At 55.0% G+C, this 15,488-nt stretch overlaps 1 protein-coding gene across 2 annotated transcripts in view; it reads left to right on the top strand.

Annotated features, from left to right (window-relative positions):
• The window catches only part of slc35b2 (solute carrier family 35 member B2), a 50,606-nt gene that overhangs the window by 17,951 nt on the left and 17,167 nt on the right, over window positions 1-15,488 (top strand). For both annotated transcript variants that reach the window (XM_078212111.1, XM_078212110.1), the window contains exon 2: window positions 6,915-7,099. In XM_078212111.1, the coding sequence (XP_078068237.1) occupies window positions 6,934-7,099 (166 nt within the window). In that variant the 5' untranslated portion in view covers window positions 6,915-6,933. The remainder of the gene's footprint in view (window positions 1-6,914; window positions 7,100-15,488) is intronic.

The raw sequence follows: 15,488 nt of genomic DNA, 5'->3' as shown, positions 1-15,488 counted from the left end.
ACCTGTTGTACCTGCAGACTGGGCTTTTGCGTCTCATGCACAAGGACCCCCAGGTCCCTTTGCACGGTAGCATGTTTTAATTTGTTTCCATTGAGATAGTAATCCCATTTGTTATTATTTCCTCCAAAGTGTATAACCTCGCATTTCTCAACGTTATACTCCATTTGCCATATCCTCGCCCACTCACTCAGCCTGTCCAAATCTCTCTGCAGATCTTCTCCATCCTCCACACGATTCACTTTTCCACTTATCTTTGTGTAGTCTGCAAACTTCGTTACCCTACACTCCGTCCCCACCTCCAGATCATCTATATAAATGGTAAACAGTTGCGGCCCGAGTACCGATCCCTGCGGCACGCCACTAGTTACCTTCCTCCAACCGGAAAAACACCCATTTATTCCGACTCTTTGCTTCCTGTCGGATAGCCAGTCCCCAATCCACTTTAACACACTACCCCCAACTCCGTGTGCCCTAATCTTCTTCAGCAGCCTTTTATGGGGCACCTTATCAAACGCCTTTTGGAAATCCAAAAACACCGCATCCACCGGTTCTCCTCCATCATGAGAGAGAGAGACGGGGAGAGTGTGGAGGAGAGAGAGAGAGACGGGGAGAGTGTGGAGGAGAGAGAGATGGGGAGAGTGTGGAGGTGAGGGACGGGGAGAGGAGGAGAGAGAGACGGGGAGAGTGTGGAGGAGAAAGAGATGGGGAGAGTATGGAGGAGCGAGAGAGTGAGATGGGGAGAGTGTGGAGGAGAGAGAGAGAGACGGGGAGAGTGTGGAGGTGAGGGACGGGGAGAGGAGGAGAGAGAGACGGGGAGAGTGTGGAGGAGAAAGAGAGAGATGGGGAGATTGTGGAGGAGAGAGAGAGACGGGGAGAGTGTGGAGGAGAGAGAGAGAGACGGGGAGAGTGTGGAGGAGAAAGAGAGAGATGGGGAGATTGTGGAGGAGAGAGAGAGACGGGGAGAGTGTGGAGGAGAGAGAGAGACGGGGAGATTGTGGAGGAGAGAGAGAGACGGGGAGAGTGGAGGAGAGAGAGAGAGAGACGGGGAGAGTGTGGAGGAGAGAGAGAGACGGGGAGAGTGTGGAGGAGAGAGAGAGACGGGGAGAGTGTGGAGAAGAGAGAGAGACGGGGAGAGTGTGGAGGAGAGAGAGAGACGGGGAGAGTGTGGAGGAGAGAGAGAGACGGGGAGAGTGTGGAGGAGAGCGACGGGGAGAGTGTGGAGGAGAGAGAGAGAGAGACGGGGCGAGAGTGGAGGAGAGAGAGAGAGAGACGGGGAGAGTGCGGAGGAGAGAGAGAGACGGGGAGAGTGTGGAGGAGAGAGAGAGACGGGGAGAGTGTGGAGGTGAGGGACGGGGAGAGGAGGAGAGAGAGACGGGGAGAGTGTGGAGGAGAAAGAGAGAGATGGGGAGATTGTGGAGGAGAGAGAGAGACGGGGAGAGTGTGGAGGAGAGAGAGAGAGACGGGGAGAGTGTGGAGGAGAAAGAGAGAGATGGGGAGATTGTGGAGGAGAGAGAGAGACGGGGAGAGTGTGGAGGAGAGAGAGAGACGGGGAGATTGTGGAGGAGAGAGAGAGACGGGGAGAGTGGAGGAGAGAGAGAGAGAGACGGGGAGAGTGTGGAGGAGAGAGAGAGACGGGGAGAGTGTGGAGGAGAGAGAGAGACGGGGAGAGTGTGGAGGAGAGAGAGAGAGACGGGAAGAGTGTGGAGGAGAGAGAGCGAGACGGGGAGAGTGTGGAGGAGAGAGAGAGACGGGGAGAGTGTGGAGGAGAGAGACGGGGAGAGTGTGGAGGAGAGAGACGGGGAGAGTGTGGAGGAGAGAGAGAGACGGGGAGAGTGTGGAGGAGAGAGAGAGATGGGGAGAGTGTGGAGGAGAGAGAGAGATGGGGAGAGTGTGGAGGAGAGAGAGAGACGGGGAGAGTGTGGAGGAGAGAGAGACGGGGAGAGTGTGGAGGAGAGAGACGGGGAGAGTGTGGAGGAGAGAGAGAGACGGGGAGAGTGTGGAGGAGAGAGAGAGACGGGGAGTGTGTGGAGGAGAGAGAGATGGGGAGAGTGTGGAGGAGAGAGAGAGACGGGGAGAGTGTGGAGGTGAGGGACGGGGAGAGGAGGAGAGAGAGACGGGGAGAGTGTGGAGGCGAAAGAGATGGGGAGAGTGTGGAGGAGAGAGAGAGAGACGGGGAGAGTGTGGAGGAGAGAGAGACGGGGAGAGTGTGGAGGAGAGAGAGAGACGGGGAGAGTGTGGAGGAGAGAGAGAGAGAGACGGGGAGAGTGTGGAGGAGAGAGCGAGACGGGGAGAGTGTGGAGGAGAGAGAGAGACGGGGAGAGTGTGGAGGAGAGAGACGGGGAGAGTGTGGAGGAGAGAGAGAGAGACGGGGAGAGTGTGGAGGAGAGAGAGACGGGGAGAGTGTGGAGGAGAGAGAGACGGGGAGAGTGTGGAGGAGAGAGAGAGACGGGGAGAGTGTGGAGGAGAGAGAGAGAGACGGGGAGTGTGTGGAGGAGAGAGAGATGGGGAGAGTGTGGAGGAGAGAGAGAGACGGGGAGAGTGTGGAGGTGAGGGACGGGGAGAGGAGGAGAGAGAGACGGGGAGAGTGTCGGGGAGAGTGTGGAGGCGAAAGAGATGGGGAGAGTATGGAGGAGCGAGAGAGTGAGATGGGGAGAGTGGAGGAGAGAGAGACGGGGAGAGTGTGGAGGAGAGAGAGAGAGACGGGGAGAGTGTGGAGGAGAGAGAGAGCGAGACGGGGAGAGTGTGGAGGAGAGAGAGAGCGAGACGGGGAGAGTGTGGAGGAGAGAGAGCGCGACGGGGAGAGTGTGGAGGAGAGAGAGAGACGGGGAGAGTGTGGAGGAGAGAGAGACGGGGAGAGTGGAGGAGAGAGAGAGACGGGGAGAGTGTGGAGGAGAGAGACGGGGAGAGTGTGGAGGAGAGAGACGGGGAGAGTGTGGAGGAGAGAGACGGGGAGAGTGTGGAGGAGAGAGAGAGAGACGGGGAGAGTGTGGAGGAGAGAGAGAGAGAGACGGGGAGAGTGTGGAGGAGAGAGAGAGACGGGGAGAGTGTGGAGGAGAGAGAGAGAGACGGGGGGAGTGTGGAGGAGAGCGACGGGGAGAGTGTGGAGGAGAGAGAGAGAGACCGGGAGAGTATGGAGAAGAGAGAGAGACGGGGAGAGTGTGGAGGAGAGAGAGAGAGAGAGACGGGGAGAGTGTGGAGGAGAGAGAGAGAGAGAGAGAGACGGGGAGAGAATGGAGGAGAGAGAGACGGGGAGAGTGTGGAGGAGAGAGAGAGACGGGGAGAGTGTGGAGGAGAGAGAGAGACGGGGAGAGTGTGGAGGAGAGAGAGAGATGGGGAGAGTGTGGAGGAGAGAGAGAGACGGGGAGAGTGTGGAGGAGAGAGAGACGGGGAGAGTGTGGAGGAGAGAGACGGGGAGAGTGTGGAGGAGAGAGAGAGACGGGGAGAGTGTGGAGGAGAGAGAGAGAGACGGGGAGTGTGTGGAGGAGAGAGAGATGGGGAGAGTGTGGAGGAGAGAGAGAGACGGGGAGAGTGTGGAGGTGAGGGACGGGGAGAGGAGGAGAGAGAGACGGGGAGAGTGTGGAGGCGAAAGAGATGGGGAGAGTGTGGAGGAGAGAGAGAGAGACAGGGAGAGTGTGGAGGAGAGAGAGAGAGAGAGACGGGGAGAGTGTGGAGGAGAGAGAGAGACGGGGAGAGTGTGGAGGAGAGAGAGAGAGAGACGGGGAGAGTGTGGAGGAGAGAGCGAGACGGGGAGAGTGTGGAGGAGAGAGAGAGACGGGGAGAGTGTGGAGGAGAGAGACGGGGAGAGTGTGGAGGAGAGAGAGAGAGACGGGGAGAGTGTGGAGGAGAGAGAGACGGGGAGAGTGTGGAGGAGAGAGAGACGGGGAGAGTGTGGAGGAGAGAGAGAGACGGGGAGAGTGTGGAGGAGAGAGAGAGAGACGGGGAGTGTGTGGAGGAGAGAGAGATGGGGAGAGTGTGGAGGAGAGAGAGAGACGGGGAGAGTGTGGAGGTGAGGGACGGGGAGAGGAGGAGAGAGAGACGGGGAGAGTGTCGGGGAGAGTGTGGAGGCGAAAGAGATGGGGAGAGTATGGAGGAGCGAGAGAGTGAGATGGGGAGAGTGGAGGAGAGAGAGACGGAGAGTGTGGAGGAGAGAGAGAGAGACGGGGAGAGTGTGGAGGAGAGAGAGAGCGAGATGGGGAGAGTGTGGAGGAGAGAGAGAGCGAGACGGGGAGAGTGTGGAGGAGAGAGAGCGCGACGGGGAGAGTGTGGAGGAGAGAGAGAGACGGGGAGAGTGTGGAGGAGAGAGAGACGGGGAGAGTGTGGAGGAGAGAGAGAGACGGGGAGAGTGTGGAGGAGAGAGACGGGGAGAGTGTGGAGGAGAGAGACGGGGAGAGTGTGGAGGAGAGAGACGGGGAGAGTGTGGAGGAGAGAGAGAGAGACGGGGAGAGTGTGGAGGAGAGAGAGAGAGAGACGGGGAGAGTGTGGAGGAGAGAGAGAGACGGGGAGAGTGTGGAGGAGAGAGAGAGAGACGGGGAGAGTGTGGAGGAGAGCGACGGGGAGAGTGTGGAGGAGAGAGAGAGAGACCGGGAGAGTATGGAGAAGAGAGAGAGACGGGGAGAGTGTGGAGGAGAGAGAGAGAGAGAGACGGGGAGAGTGTGGAGGAGAGAGAGAGAGAGAGAGAGACGGGGAGAGAATGGAGGAGAGAGAGACGGGGAGAGTGTGGAGGAGAGAGAGAGACGGGGAGAGTGTGGAGGAGAGAGAGAGACGGGGAGAGTGTGGAGGAGAGAGAGAGATGGGGAGAGTGTGGAGGAGAGAGAGAGATGGGGAGAGTGTGGAGGAGAGAGAGAGACGGGGAGAGTGTGGAGGAGAGAGAGACGGGGAGAGTGTGGAGGAGAGAGACGGGGAGAGTGTGGAGGAGAGAGAGAGACGGGGAGAGTGTGGAGGAGAGAGAGAGAGACGGGGAGTGTGTGGAGGAGAGAGAGATGGGGAGAGTGTGGAGGAGAGAGAGAGACGGGGAGAGTGTGGAGGTGAGGGACGGGGAGAGGAGGAGAGAGAGACGGGGAGAGTGTGGAGGCGAAAGAGATGGGGAGAGTGTGGAGGAGAGAGAGAGAGACGGGGAGAGTGTGGAGGAGAGAGAGAGAGAGAGACGGGGAGAGTGTGGAGGAGAGAGAGAGAGACGGGGAGAGTGTGGAGGAGAGAGAGAGAGAGACGGGGAGAGTGTGGAGGAGAGAGCGAGACGGGGAGAGTGTGGAGGAGAGAGACGGGGAGAGTGTGGAGGAGAGAGAGAGAGACGGGGAGAGTGTGGAGGAGAGAGAGACGGGGAGAGTGTGGAGGAGAGAGAGACGGGGAGAGTGTGGAGGAGAGAGAGAGACGGGGAGAGTGTGGAGGAGAGAGAGAGAGACGGGGAGTGTGTGGAGGAGAGAGAGATGGGGAGAGTGTGGAGGAGAGAGAGAGACGGGGAGAGTGTGGAGGTGAGGGACGGGGAGAGGAGGAGAGAGAGACGGGGAGAGTGTCGGGGAGAGTGTGGAGGCGAAAGAGATGGGGAGAGTATGGAGGAGCGAGAGAGTGAGATGGGGAGAGTGGAGGAGAGAGAGACGGAGAGTGTGGAGGAGAGAGAGAGAGACGGGGAGAGTGTGGAGGAGAGAGAGAGCGAGACGGGGAGAGTGTGGAGGAGAGAGAGATCGAGACGGGGAGAGTGTGGAGGAGAGAGAGCGCGACGGGGAGAGTGTGGAGGAGAGAGAGAGACGGGGAGAGTGTGGAGGAGAGAGAGACGGGGAGAGTGTGGAGGAGAGAGAGAGACGGGGAGAGTGTGGAGGAGAGAGACGGGGAGAGTGTGGAGGAGAGAGACGGGGAGAGTGTGGAGGAGAGAGAGAGAGACGGGGAGAGTGTGGAGGAGAGAGAGAGAGAGACGGGGAGAGTGTGGAGGAGAGAGAGACGGGGAGAGTGTGGAGGAGAGAGAGAGAGACGGGGAGAGTGTGGAGGAGAGCGACGGGGAGAGTGTGGGGGAGAGAGAGAGAGACCGGGAGAGTATGGAGAAGAGAGAGAGACGGGGAGAGTGTGGAGGAGAGAGAGAGAGAGAGACGGGGAGAGTGTGGAGGAGAGAGAGAGAGAGACGGGGAGAGTGTGGAGGAGAGAGAGAGACGGGGAGAGTGTGGAGGAGAGAGAGAGACGGGGAGAGTGTGGAGGAGAGAGAGAAAGACGGGGAGAGTGTGGAGGAGAGAGAGATGGGGAGAGTGGAGGTGAGGGACGGGGAGAGGGGGAGAGTGTGGAGGAGAAAGAGAGTGAGATGGGGAGAGTGGAGGAGAGAGAGACGGGGAGAGTGTGGAGGAGAGAGAGAGAGACGGGGAGAGTGTGGAGGAGAGAGAGAGAGACGGGGAGAGTGTGGAGGAGAGAGAGAGAGACGGGGAGAGTGTGGAGGAGAGCGACGGGGAGAGTGTGGAGGAGAGAGAGAGAGACGGGGCGAGAGTGGAGGAGAGAGAGAGAGACGGGGAGAGTGTGGAGAAGAGAGAGCGACGGGGAGACTGTGGAGGAGAGAGAGACGGGGAGAGTGTGGAGGAGAGAGAGAGAGACGGGGAGAGTGTGGAGGAGAGAGAGAGAGATGGGGAGAGTGTGGAGGAGAGAGAGAGACGGGGAGAGTGTGGAGGAGAGAGAGAGACGGGGAGAGTGTGGAGGAGAGAGAGAGACGGGGAGAGTGTGGAGGAGAGAGAGAGACGGGGAGAGTGTGGAGGAGAGAGAGAGACGGGGAGAGTGTGGAGGAGAGAGAGAGACGGGGAGAGTGTGGAGGAGAGAGAGAGAGACGGGGAGAGTGTGGAGGAGAGAGAGAGACGGGGAGAGTGTGGAGGATCGCACAGAGCGGCAGTGATGGGGCCGGACGCTGTGATGCTGCCTGGTGTTGACGGATTTGAATTCTATTCCAGGAATATCCTCCTGGTTCTGATGTTCTGCGTCTCTGAGGGCGCTGCCGAGGATTCCACTCCGGACCGGGATTGGTCTGAGTTCTGGATTCTGCGATTTGTTATCAATCTTGCCGGTTACTCGTCCATCATCCTCCCCGGATACCTCCTGGTTCAGTATTTCAAACACAGGAACTACCTGGAAACAGGTATAGCAGCAGTGTGGCAGGGGTCCTGTCCATGTGGGTGGGGGGGGTGTGGCAGGGGTCCTGTCCATGTGGGTGGGGGGGGGGGGTGGCAGGGGTCCTGTCCATGTGGGTGGGGGGGGTGTGTGGCAGGGGTCCTGTCCTGTCGGGGTATAAGTGTTTTAGGCGAGACAGAGGAGGGGCTAAAAAAGGTGGGGGAGTAGCGATATTAGTTAAGGAGCATATTACCGCGGTGCAGAGGGTAGACAACTTAGAGGGGTCATGTACTGAGTCACTGTGGGTGGAACTCAGAAACAGGAAGGGTGCAGTCACTATGCTGGGGGTGTACTACAGACCACCCAACAGCCCACGGGAAGTGGAGGAAAGGATATGTCAGGAGATTCTGGATAGGTGCAGATTGGCGGCACGGTAGCACAGTGGTTAGCACTGCTGCTTCACAGCTCCAGGGTCCCGGGTTCGATTCCCGGCTCGGGTCACTGTCTGTGTGGAGTTTGCACATTCTCCTCGTGTCTGCGTGGGTTTCCTCCGGGTGCTCCGGTTTCCTCCCACAGTCCAAAGATGTGCGGGTTAGGTTGATTGGCCAGGTTAAAAATTGCCCCTTAGAGTCCTGGGATGCATAGGTTAGAGGGATTAGCAGGTAAATATGTGGGGGTAGGGCCTGGGTGGGATTGTGGTCGGTGCAGACTCGATGGGCCGAATGGCCTCCTTCTGCACTGTAGGGTTTCTATGTTTCTATATTAGAAAAAATAGGGTTGTTGTAGTGAGGGACTTTAATTTCCCTGGCACAGACTGGAAAGTGCTTAGAGCTGGGGGTCCGGACGGGGAGGAATTTGTAAAATGCGTACTGGAAGGTTCTTTGGAACAGTATGTAGATTGCCCGACTAGAGAGGGGGCTATACTGGACCTAGTTCTGGGAAATGAGCCCGGTCAGGTCGTCAAAGTTTCGGTAGGGGAACATGTGGCAAATAGTGACCACAACTCTGTTAACTTTAGGATAGTAATGGACAAGGACGAGTGTTGTCCTAAGGGTAGGGTGCTAAATTGGGGGAAGGCTAACTATAGCCGGATTAGGCAGGAATTGGTGGATGTTGATTGGAAGAGGATGTTCGAGGGTAAGTCCGCGTCTGGCATGTGGGAGTCTTTTAAGGAACTATTGATCAGGCTGCAGGATAGGCATGTGCCTGTAAAAAGGAAAGATAGGAAAGGTAGGATTCGAGAGCCGTGGATAACCAGGGAAATTGAGGATCTGATTAAAATGAAAAGGGAGGCGTACGTTAAGTCCAGGCAACTGAAAACAGATGGAGCTCTGGAGGAATACAGAGAGAGTAGGAAAGAACTCAAACGGGGAGTTAGAAGGGCAAAAAGAGGTCACGAAATGTTCTTGGCAGGCAGGATTAAGGAGAATCCTAAGGCATTCTATTCATACGTGAGGACCAAAAGAGTTGTCAGGGAGAAAATCGGACCTCTCAGGGACAAAGGAGGGGAGTTATGCTTAGAACCCAAGAGAATAGGGGAGATCCTAAATGAATACTTTGCATCGGTATTCACGAAGGAGAGGGGCGTGTTAACCGGGAGTGTCTCGGAGGGAGGCGTTGACCCGTTAGAGAAAATCTCCATTACGAGAGAGGAAGTGTTAGGTTTTTTAGGGAACATTAAAACTGACAAAGCCCCAGGGCCTGATGGCATCTATCCTCGACTGCTCAGGGAGACGAGAGATGAAATTGCTGGGCCTCTGACGGAAATCTTTGTCGCTTCTTTGGACACGGGTGAGGTCCCTGAGGATTGGAGGATAGCGAATGTGGTCCCGTTGTTTAAGAAGGGTAGCAGGGATAACCCAGGAAATTATAGGTCGTTGAGCTTGACGTCCGTGGTAAGGAAGTTGTTGGAGAGGATTCTTAGAGACAGGATGTATGTGCATTTAGAAGGGAACAATCTCATTAGTGACAGACAGCATGGTTTTGTAAGAGGGAGGTCGTGCCTTACAAATTTGGTGGAGTTTTTTGAGGAAGTGACAAAAACGGTTGATGAAGGAAGGGCCGTGGATGTCGTCTATATGGATTTCAGTAAGGCATTTGACAAAGTCCCACATGGCAGGTTGGTTAAGAAGGTTAAGGCTTATGGGATACAAGGAGAGGTGGCTTGGCCATAGGAGACAGAGGGTAGTGGTCGAAGGGTCTTTTTCCGGCTGGAGGTCTGTGACCAGTGGTGTTCCGCAGGGCTCTGTACTGGGACCTCTGCTATTTGTGATATATATAAATGATTTGGAAGAAGGTGTAACTGGTGTAATCAGCAAGTTTGCGGATGACACGAAGATGGCTGGAATTGCGGATAGCGAAGAGCATTGTCGGGCAATACAGCAGGATATAGATAGGCTGGAAAATTGGGCGGAGAGGTGGCAGATGGAGTTTAATCCGGATAAATGCGAAGTGATGCATTTTGGAAGAAATAATGTAGGGAGGAGTTATACAATAAATGGCAGAGTCATCAGGAGTATAGAAACACAGAGGGACCTAGGTGTGCAAGTCCACAAATCCTTGAAGGTGGCAACACAGGTGGAGAAGGTGGTGAAGAAGGCATATGGTATGCTTGCCTTTATAGGACGGGGTATAGAGTATAAAAGCTGGAGTCTGATGATGCAGCTGTATAGAACGCTGGTTAGGCCACATTTGGAGTCCTGCGTCCAGTTCTGGTCGCCGCACTACCAGGAGGACGTGGAGGCGTTAGAGAGAGTGCAGAGAAGGTTTACCAGGATGTTGCCTGGTATGGAGGGTCTTAGCTATGAGGAGAGATTGGGTAAACTGGGCTTGTTCTCCCCGGAAAGACGGAGAATGAGGGGAGATCTAATAGAGGTGTACAAGATTATGAAGGGTATAGATAGGGTGAACAGTGGGAAGCTTTTTCCCAGGTCGGAGGTGACGATCACGAGGGGTCACGGGCTCAAGGTGAGAGGGGCGAAGTATAACTCAGACATCAGAGGGACGTTTTTTACACAGAGGGTGGTGGGGGCCTGGAATGCGCTGCCAAGTAGGGTGGTGGAGGCAGGCACGCTGACATCGTTTAAGACTTACCTGGATAGTCACATGAGCAGCCTGGGAATGGAGGGATACAAACGATTGGTCCAGTTGGACCAAGGAGCGGCACAGGCTTGGAGGGCCGAAGGGCCTGTTTCCTGTGCTGTACTGTTCTTTGTTCTTTTTGTTGGTGGGGTGAGTGGGAGAGGATTTCCCTCTGTGGGTGGGGGAGGGTTTCTCTCTCTCTGGGTGGGGGTGTGTGGCAGGGGTCCTGTCCATGTGGGTGGGGTGTGTGAGGCAGGGGCTCTGTCCATGTGGGTGGGTGTGTGTGGCAGGGGTCCTGTCCATGTGGGTGGGGTGGGTGTGGCAGGGGTTCTGTCCATGTGGGTGGGGTGTGTGGGGCAGGGGTCCTGTCCATGTGGGTGGGATGTGTGGCAGGGTTTCTGTCCATGTGGGTGGGGTGTGTGGGGCAGGGGTTCTGTCCATGTGGGTGCGGTGTGTGTGGCAGGGGTTCTGTCCATGCGGGTGGGGTGTGTGTGGCAGGGGTTCTGTCCATGTGGGTGGGGTGTGTGTGGCAGGGGTCCTGTCCATGTGGGTGGGATGTGTGGCTGGGTTTCTGTCCATGTGGGTGGGGTGTGTGGGGCAGGGGTTCTGTCCATGTGGGTGGGGTGTGTGTGGCAGGGGTTCTGTCCATGTGGGTGGGGTGTGTGTGGCAGGGGTTCTGTCCATGTGGGTGGGGTGTGTGGGGCAGGGGTTCTGTCCATGTGGGTGGGGTGTGTGTGGCAGGGGTTCTGTCCATGTGGGTGGGGGATGTGGGAGGGTTTATGTCTCTGTGGGTGGGGGGTTGTGTGAGGGAGGGTTTCTGTCCATGTGGGTGGGGGTGTGGGAGAGGGTTTCTCTCTCTGGGTGTGTGTGTGGGGGAGAGTATCTCTGGGTGGGTCTGTGGGGGAGGGTTTCTCTCTCTGGGTGGGGGGGTGTGGGGGAGGGTTTCTCTCTCTGGGTGGGGGGGTGTGGGGGAGGGTTTCTCTCTCTGGGTGGGGGGGTGTGGGGGAGGGTTTCTCTCTCTGGGTGTGTGTGTGGGGGAGAGTCTCTCTGGGTGGGGGTGTGGGGGAGAGTCTCTCTGGGTGGGGGTGTGGGGGAGAGTCTCTCTGGGTGGGGGTGTGGGGGAGAGTCTCTCTGGGTGGGGTGTGTGGGGGAGAGTCTCTCTGGGTGGGGGTGTGGGGGAGAGTCTCTCTGGGTGGGGTGTGTGGGGGAGAGTCTCTCTGGGTGGGGTGTGTGGGGGAGAGTTTCTCTCTCTGGGTGGGGGAGAGTTTCCCCCACCCAGGGAGTCAGTGGGTTTGCTCGTGCTGCTGGGTAGAGTTTAAACGAGTTTGGGGAGCCAGACTGAGCAGAATTGGGACCCAGTATAACACAGAAACACAATCAGCTCAGAAGGAGGACAGTTGAAGTTTAAGGGAGTAAGACCAGGCTGGAAGCCTCTACTTTGCTGCCAGGAGTATTAAAGTTAAAGGAGATGAGTTCAGGGTGAGGATTGACGGGTGTGATTATGATCACAGAGATGTAGCTGAGTGAGGGGCAGGATTGGCAGCTCAACATCCCAGGAGATAGAATCTCCAGGTGAGACAGTTGGGAAGAATCGATCCGTCCCATCGTATTAAGGTGGCACAGTGGTTAGCACTGCTGTCTCACAGAGCCAGGGACCCGGGTTCAGTTCCGGAAGCTCTGGTTTTGGACCTTTCTGGAATGTATCTAAACAAAGAGAACAAAGAAAGTTACAGCACAGGAACAGGCCCTTCGGCCCTCCAAGCCTGCACCGGCCATGCTGCCCGACTTAACTAAAACCCCCGGGGACCATATCCCTCTATTCCCATCCTATTCATGTACTTGTCCAGACGCCCCCTAAAGCTCACTATCGTATCTGCTTCCACTATCTTCCCCGGCAACGGGTTCCAGGCACCCACCACCCTCTGTGTAAAAAATTTGCCTTGTACATCTTTAAACCTTGCCCCTCGCACCTTAAACCTGTGCCCCCTAGTAATTGACTCTTGCACCCTGGGAAAAAGCTTCTGACTATCCACTCTGTCCATGTCTCTCATAAGCTTGTAGACTTCTATCAGGTCGCCCCTCAACCTCCGTAATTCCAGTGAGAACAAACCAAGTTTCTCCAACCTCTCCTCGTAGCTAATGCCCTCCATACCCAGGCAACATCCGGGTAAATCTTTTCTGTACCCTCTCCAAAGCCTCCACATCCTTCTGGTAGTGTGGCGACCAGAATTGAACACTATATTCCAAGTGCAGCCTAACTAAGGTTCTATAAAGCTGCAACATGACTTGCCGATTTTTAAACTCAATGTCCCGGCCGATGAAGGCAAGTATGCCGTATGCCTTCTTGACTACCTTCTCCACCTGCATTGCCACTTTCAGTGACCTGTGTACCTGTACGCCCAGATCCCTTTGCCTATCAATACTCTTAAGGGTTCTGCCATTTACTGTACATTTCCTATCTGATTAGATTTCCAAAATGCATTACCTCACATTTGTCCAAATTAAACTCCATCTGCCATCTCTCCGCCCAAGCCTAAAACCTATCTATATCCTGCTGTATCCTCTGATGGTCCTCATTGCTATCCGCAAGTCCACCAACCTTTGTGTCGTTCTCAAACTTACTAATCAAACCAGTTATGTTTTTCTCCAAATCATTTATATATATTACAAACAGCAAAGGTCCCAGCACTGATCCCTGAGGAACGCCACTTGTCACAGCCCTCCATTCAGAAACGCACCTTTCCACTGCTACCCTCTGTCTTCTATAACCGAGCCAGTTCTGTATCCACCTTGCCAGCTCACCTCTGATCCCATGCGACTTCACCTTCTGCACCAGTCTGCCATGAGGGACCTTGTCAAAGGCCTTACTGAAGTCCATGTAGACAACATCCACTGCCCTACCCTCATCAATCATCTTCACTTCCTCGAAAAACTCAATCAAGTTAGTGAGACACGCCCTCCCCTTCACAAAACCATGTTGCCTCTCGCTAATACGTCCACTTATTTCCAAGTGGGAATAAATCCTGTCTCGAAGAATCCTCTCCAATAATTTCCCTACCACTGACAGGCTCACCGGCCTGTAATTACTTGGATTATTCTTGCTACCCTTCTTAAACAAAGGAACAACATTGGCTATTCTCCAATCCTCTGGGACCACCCCTGTAAGAAGTCTCACAACACCAGGTTAAAGTCCAACAGGTTTATTTGGTAGCAAAAGCCACTAGCTTTCGGAACAGGCTGTTCCTTTGTCAGGTGGGTGGGAGATCCACATCATGACCTCCCCTGTAGCCAGTGAGGATACAACGATTTCTCTCAAGGCCCCAGCAATTTCTTCCCTTGCCCCTCTCAGTATTCTGGGGTATATCACATCAGGCCCTGGGGACTTGTCGACCTTAATGTTTCTCAAGAACTCTAATACCTCCTTTTTGATCTCAACATGACTCAAACTATCTACACATCCTTTCCCAGACTCATCTTCCACCAGGGCCGCGGGAGGAGGCCAAGTGGGTGACGGCCAGGAAGGGTGAAGCTCGGGTGATTGAGAGCACCCCGGTGGAAGTGCCCCTACACAACAAGTACTCCTGCCTGAGTACTGTTGGGGGGGACAGCCCATCTGGGGGAAGCAGCAGTGACCGTGTCTCCGGGGTGGGGTCCGGCCCTGTAACTCACAGAGCTAAGGAAAGGAGGAGGAAGGCGGTATTAATCGGGGACTCGACAGTCAGGGGGACGGACAGGCGATTTTGCGGAGGCAGGCGGGAGTCTCGGATGGTAGTCTGCCTCCCTGGGGCCGGGATCCAGGATGTCGCTGGGCGAGTCCCAGAAATCCTGAGGTGGGAGGGAGAGGAGCCGGAGGTAGCGGTACATATTGGTACTGCTGATGTGGGTAAGAAGGGGGAAGGGAACATGAAAAAAGAGTATAGGGAATTAGGGAGACAGCTGAGAAGGAGGAAAGCAAAGGTAGTAATCTCGGGATTGCTGCCTGTGCCACGGGAAGGTGAGGAAAGGAATGGAGTGAGGTGAAGGATGAATGTGTGGCTGAGGGAATGGTGCAGGGGGCAGGGATTCAGGTTCCTGGACCATTGGGACCTCTTTAGGGGCAGGTGTGACCTGTATACTAAAAACGGGTGGCACTTGAATCCCAGGGGGACCAATATCCTGGCAGGAAGGTTGGCCAAGGCTACTGGGGAGAGTTTAAACTAGATAGGTTGGGGGGGAGGGGATCAATGTGACGTGACTGAGAGTGAGGAAGGTAGCTCGCAAACAGAGAAGGGTTATAGGCAGTGCAAGAGGGCAGGTGGACTGGGAACAGAGAAGGGGAGAGGTCAGACCATAGGATTGAGAGGTGTCTACTCTAATGCCAGGAGTATAGTGAATAAACAACTAGCTAAAGGAGGAGAGGGCTTGGGAGATGTTAGTAGCGCTTCAACAAACCGGGTCCAGATAAAGGCTGGCATAAAGACACTTTGCCTGAATGCACGAAGCATTCGAAACAAAGTAAACGAGTTGATGGCACAAATCCATACAAATGAATATGATCTAGTGTCCATCACAGAAACGTGGTTGCAGGGTGACCGGGACTGGGAACTGAATATACAGGGTTATCAGGCATTTAGGAAGGATAGACAGGTAGAAAAAGGAGGTGGGGTAGCTTTGTTAATAAAGGATAATATCAGGACGGTAGTGAGAGACGACATAGGCTCTAAGGAGCAAAACGTGGAATCGTTGTGGGTGGAGATAAGGAATAGTAGGGGGAGAAAGACACTGGTAGGCGTGGTCTATAGGCCCCCAAATAATAACTTAGAGGTGGGGAGGGCTATAAACAAGCAAATAATGGATGCGTGCAAACGTGGAACGGCAATTATCATGGGGGATTTTAACCTACATATTGATTGGTCGACTCAAATTGGACGTGGAGGGCTTGAGGAAGAGTTCTTGGAATGCTGTCGGGATAGTTTCATTGAACAGTATGTTACAGAACCTACGAGAGAGCGAGTTATCTTAGATCTGGTACTGTGTAATGAGACAGGTAGGATTAAGGATCTTCTTGTGAAGGATCCTCTTGGATTGAGTGATCATAATATGGTGGAATTTCTGATCCAGATGGAGGGTGAGAAAGTAGGGTCCCAAACCAGTGTCCTCTGCTTGAACAGAGGGGAGTACGATAGGATGAGGGTGGAATTGGCTAATGTAGACTGGGCGAGCAGACTGGTAGGTAGGACAGCTGAGGAACAGTGGAGGATTTTTAAGGAGATTTTTTAAGTACTCAGCAAAAATATATTCCGGTGATAAAGAAGGACTGTAAGAAAAAGGATAACCGGACGTGGATAACGAAGGAA

This window comes from Mustelus asterias, chromosome 5 (genome assembly GCF_964213995.1).
Source record: "Mustelus asterias chromosome 5, sMusAst1.hap1.1, whole genome shotgun sequence".
NCBI lineage: Eukaryota > Metazoa > Chordata > Chondrichthyes > Carcharhiniformes > Triakidae > Mustelus > Mustelus asterias.
Note: the sequence above shows the minus strand (reverse complement) of the source record. Positions and strands in the feature narration are given on the sequence as shown.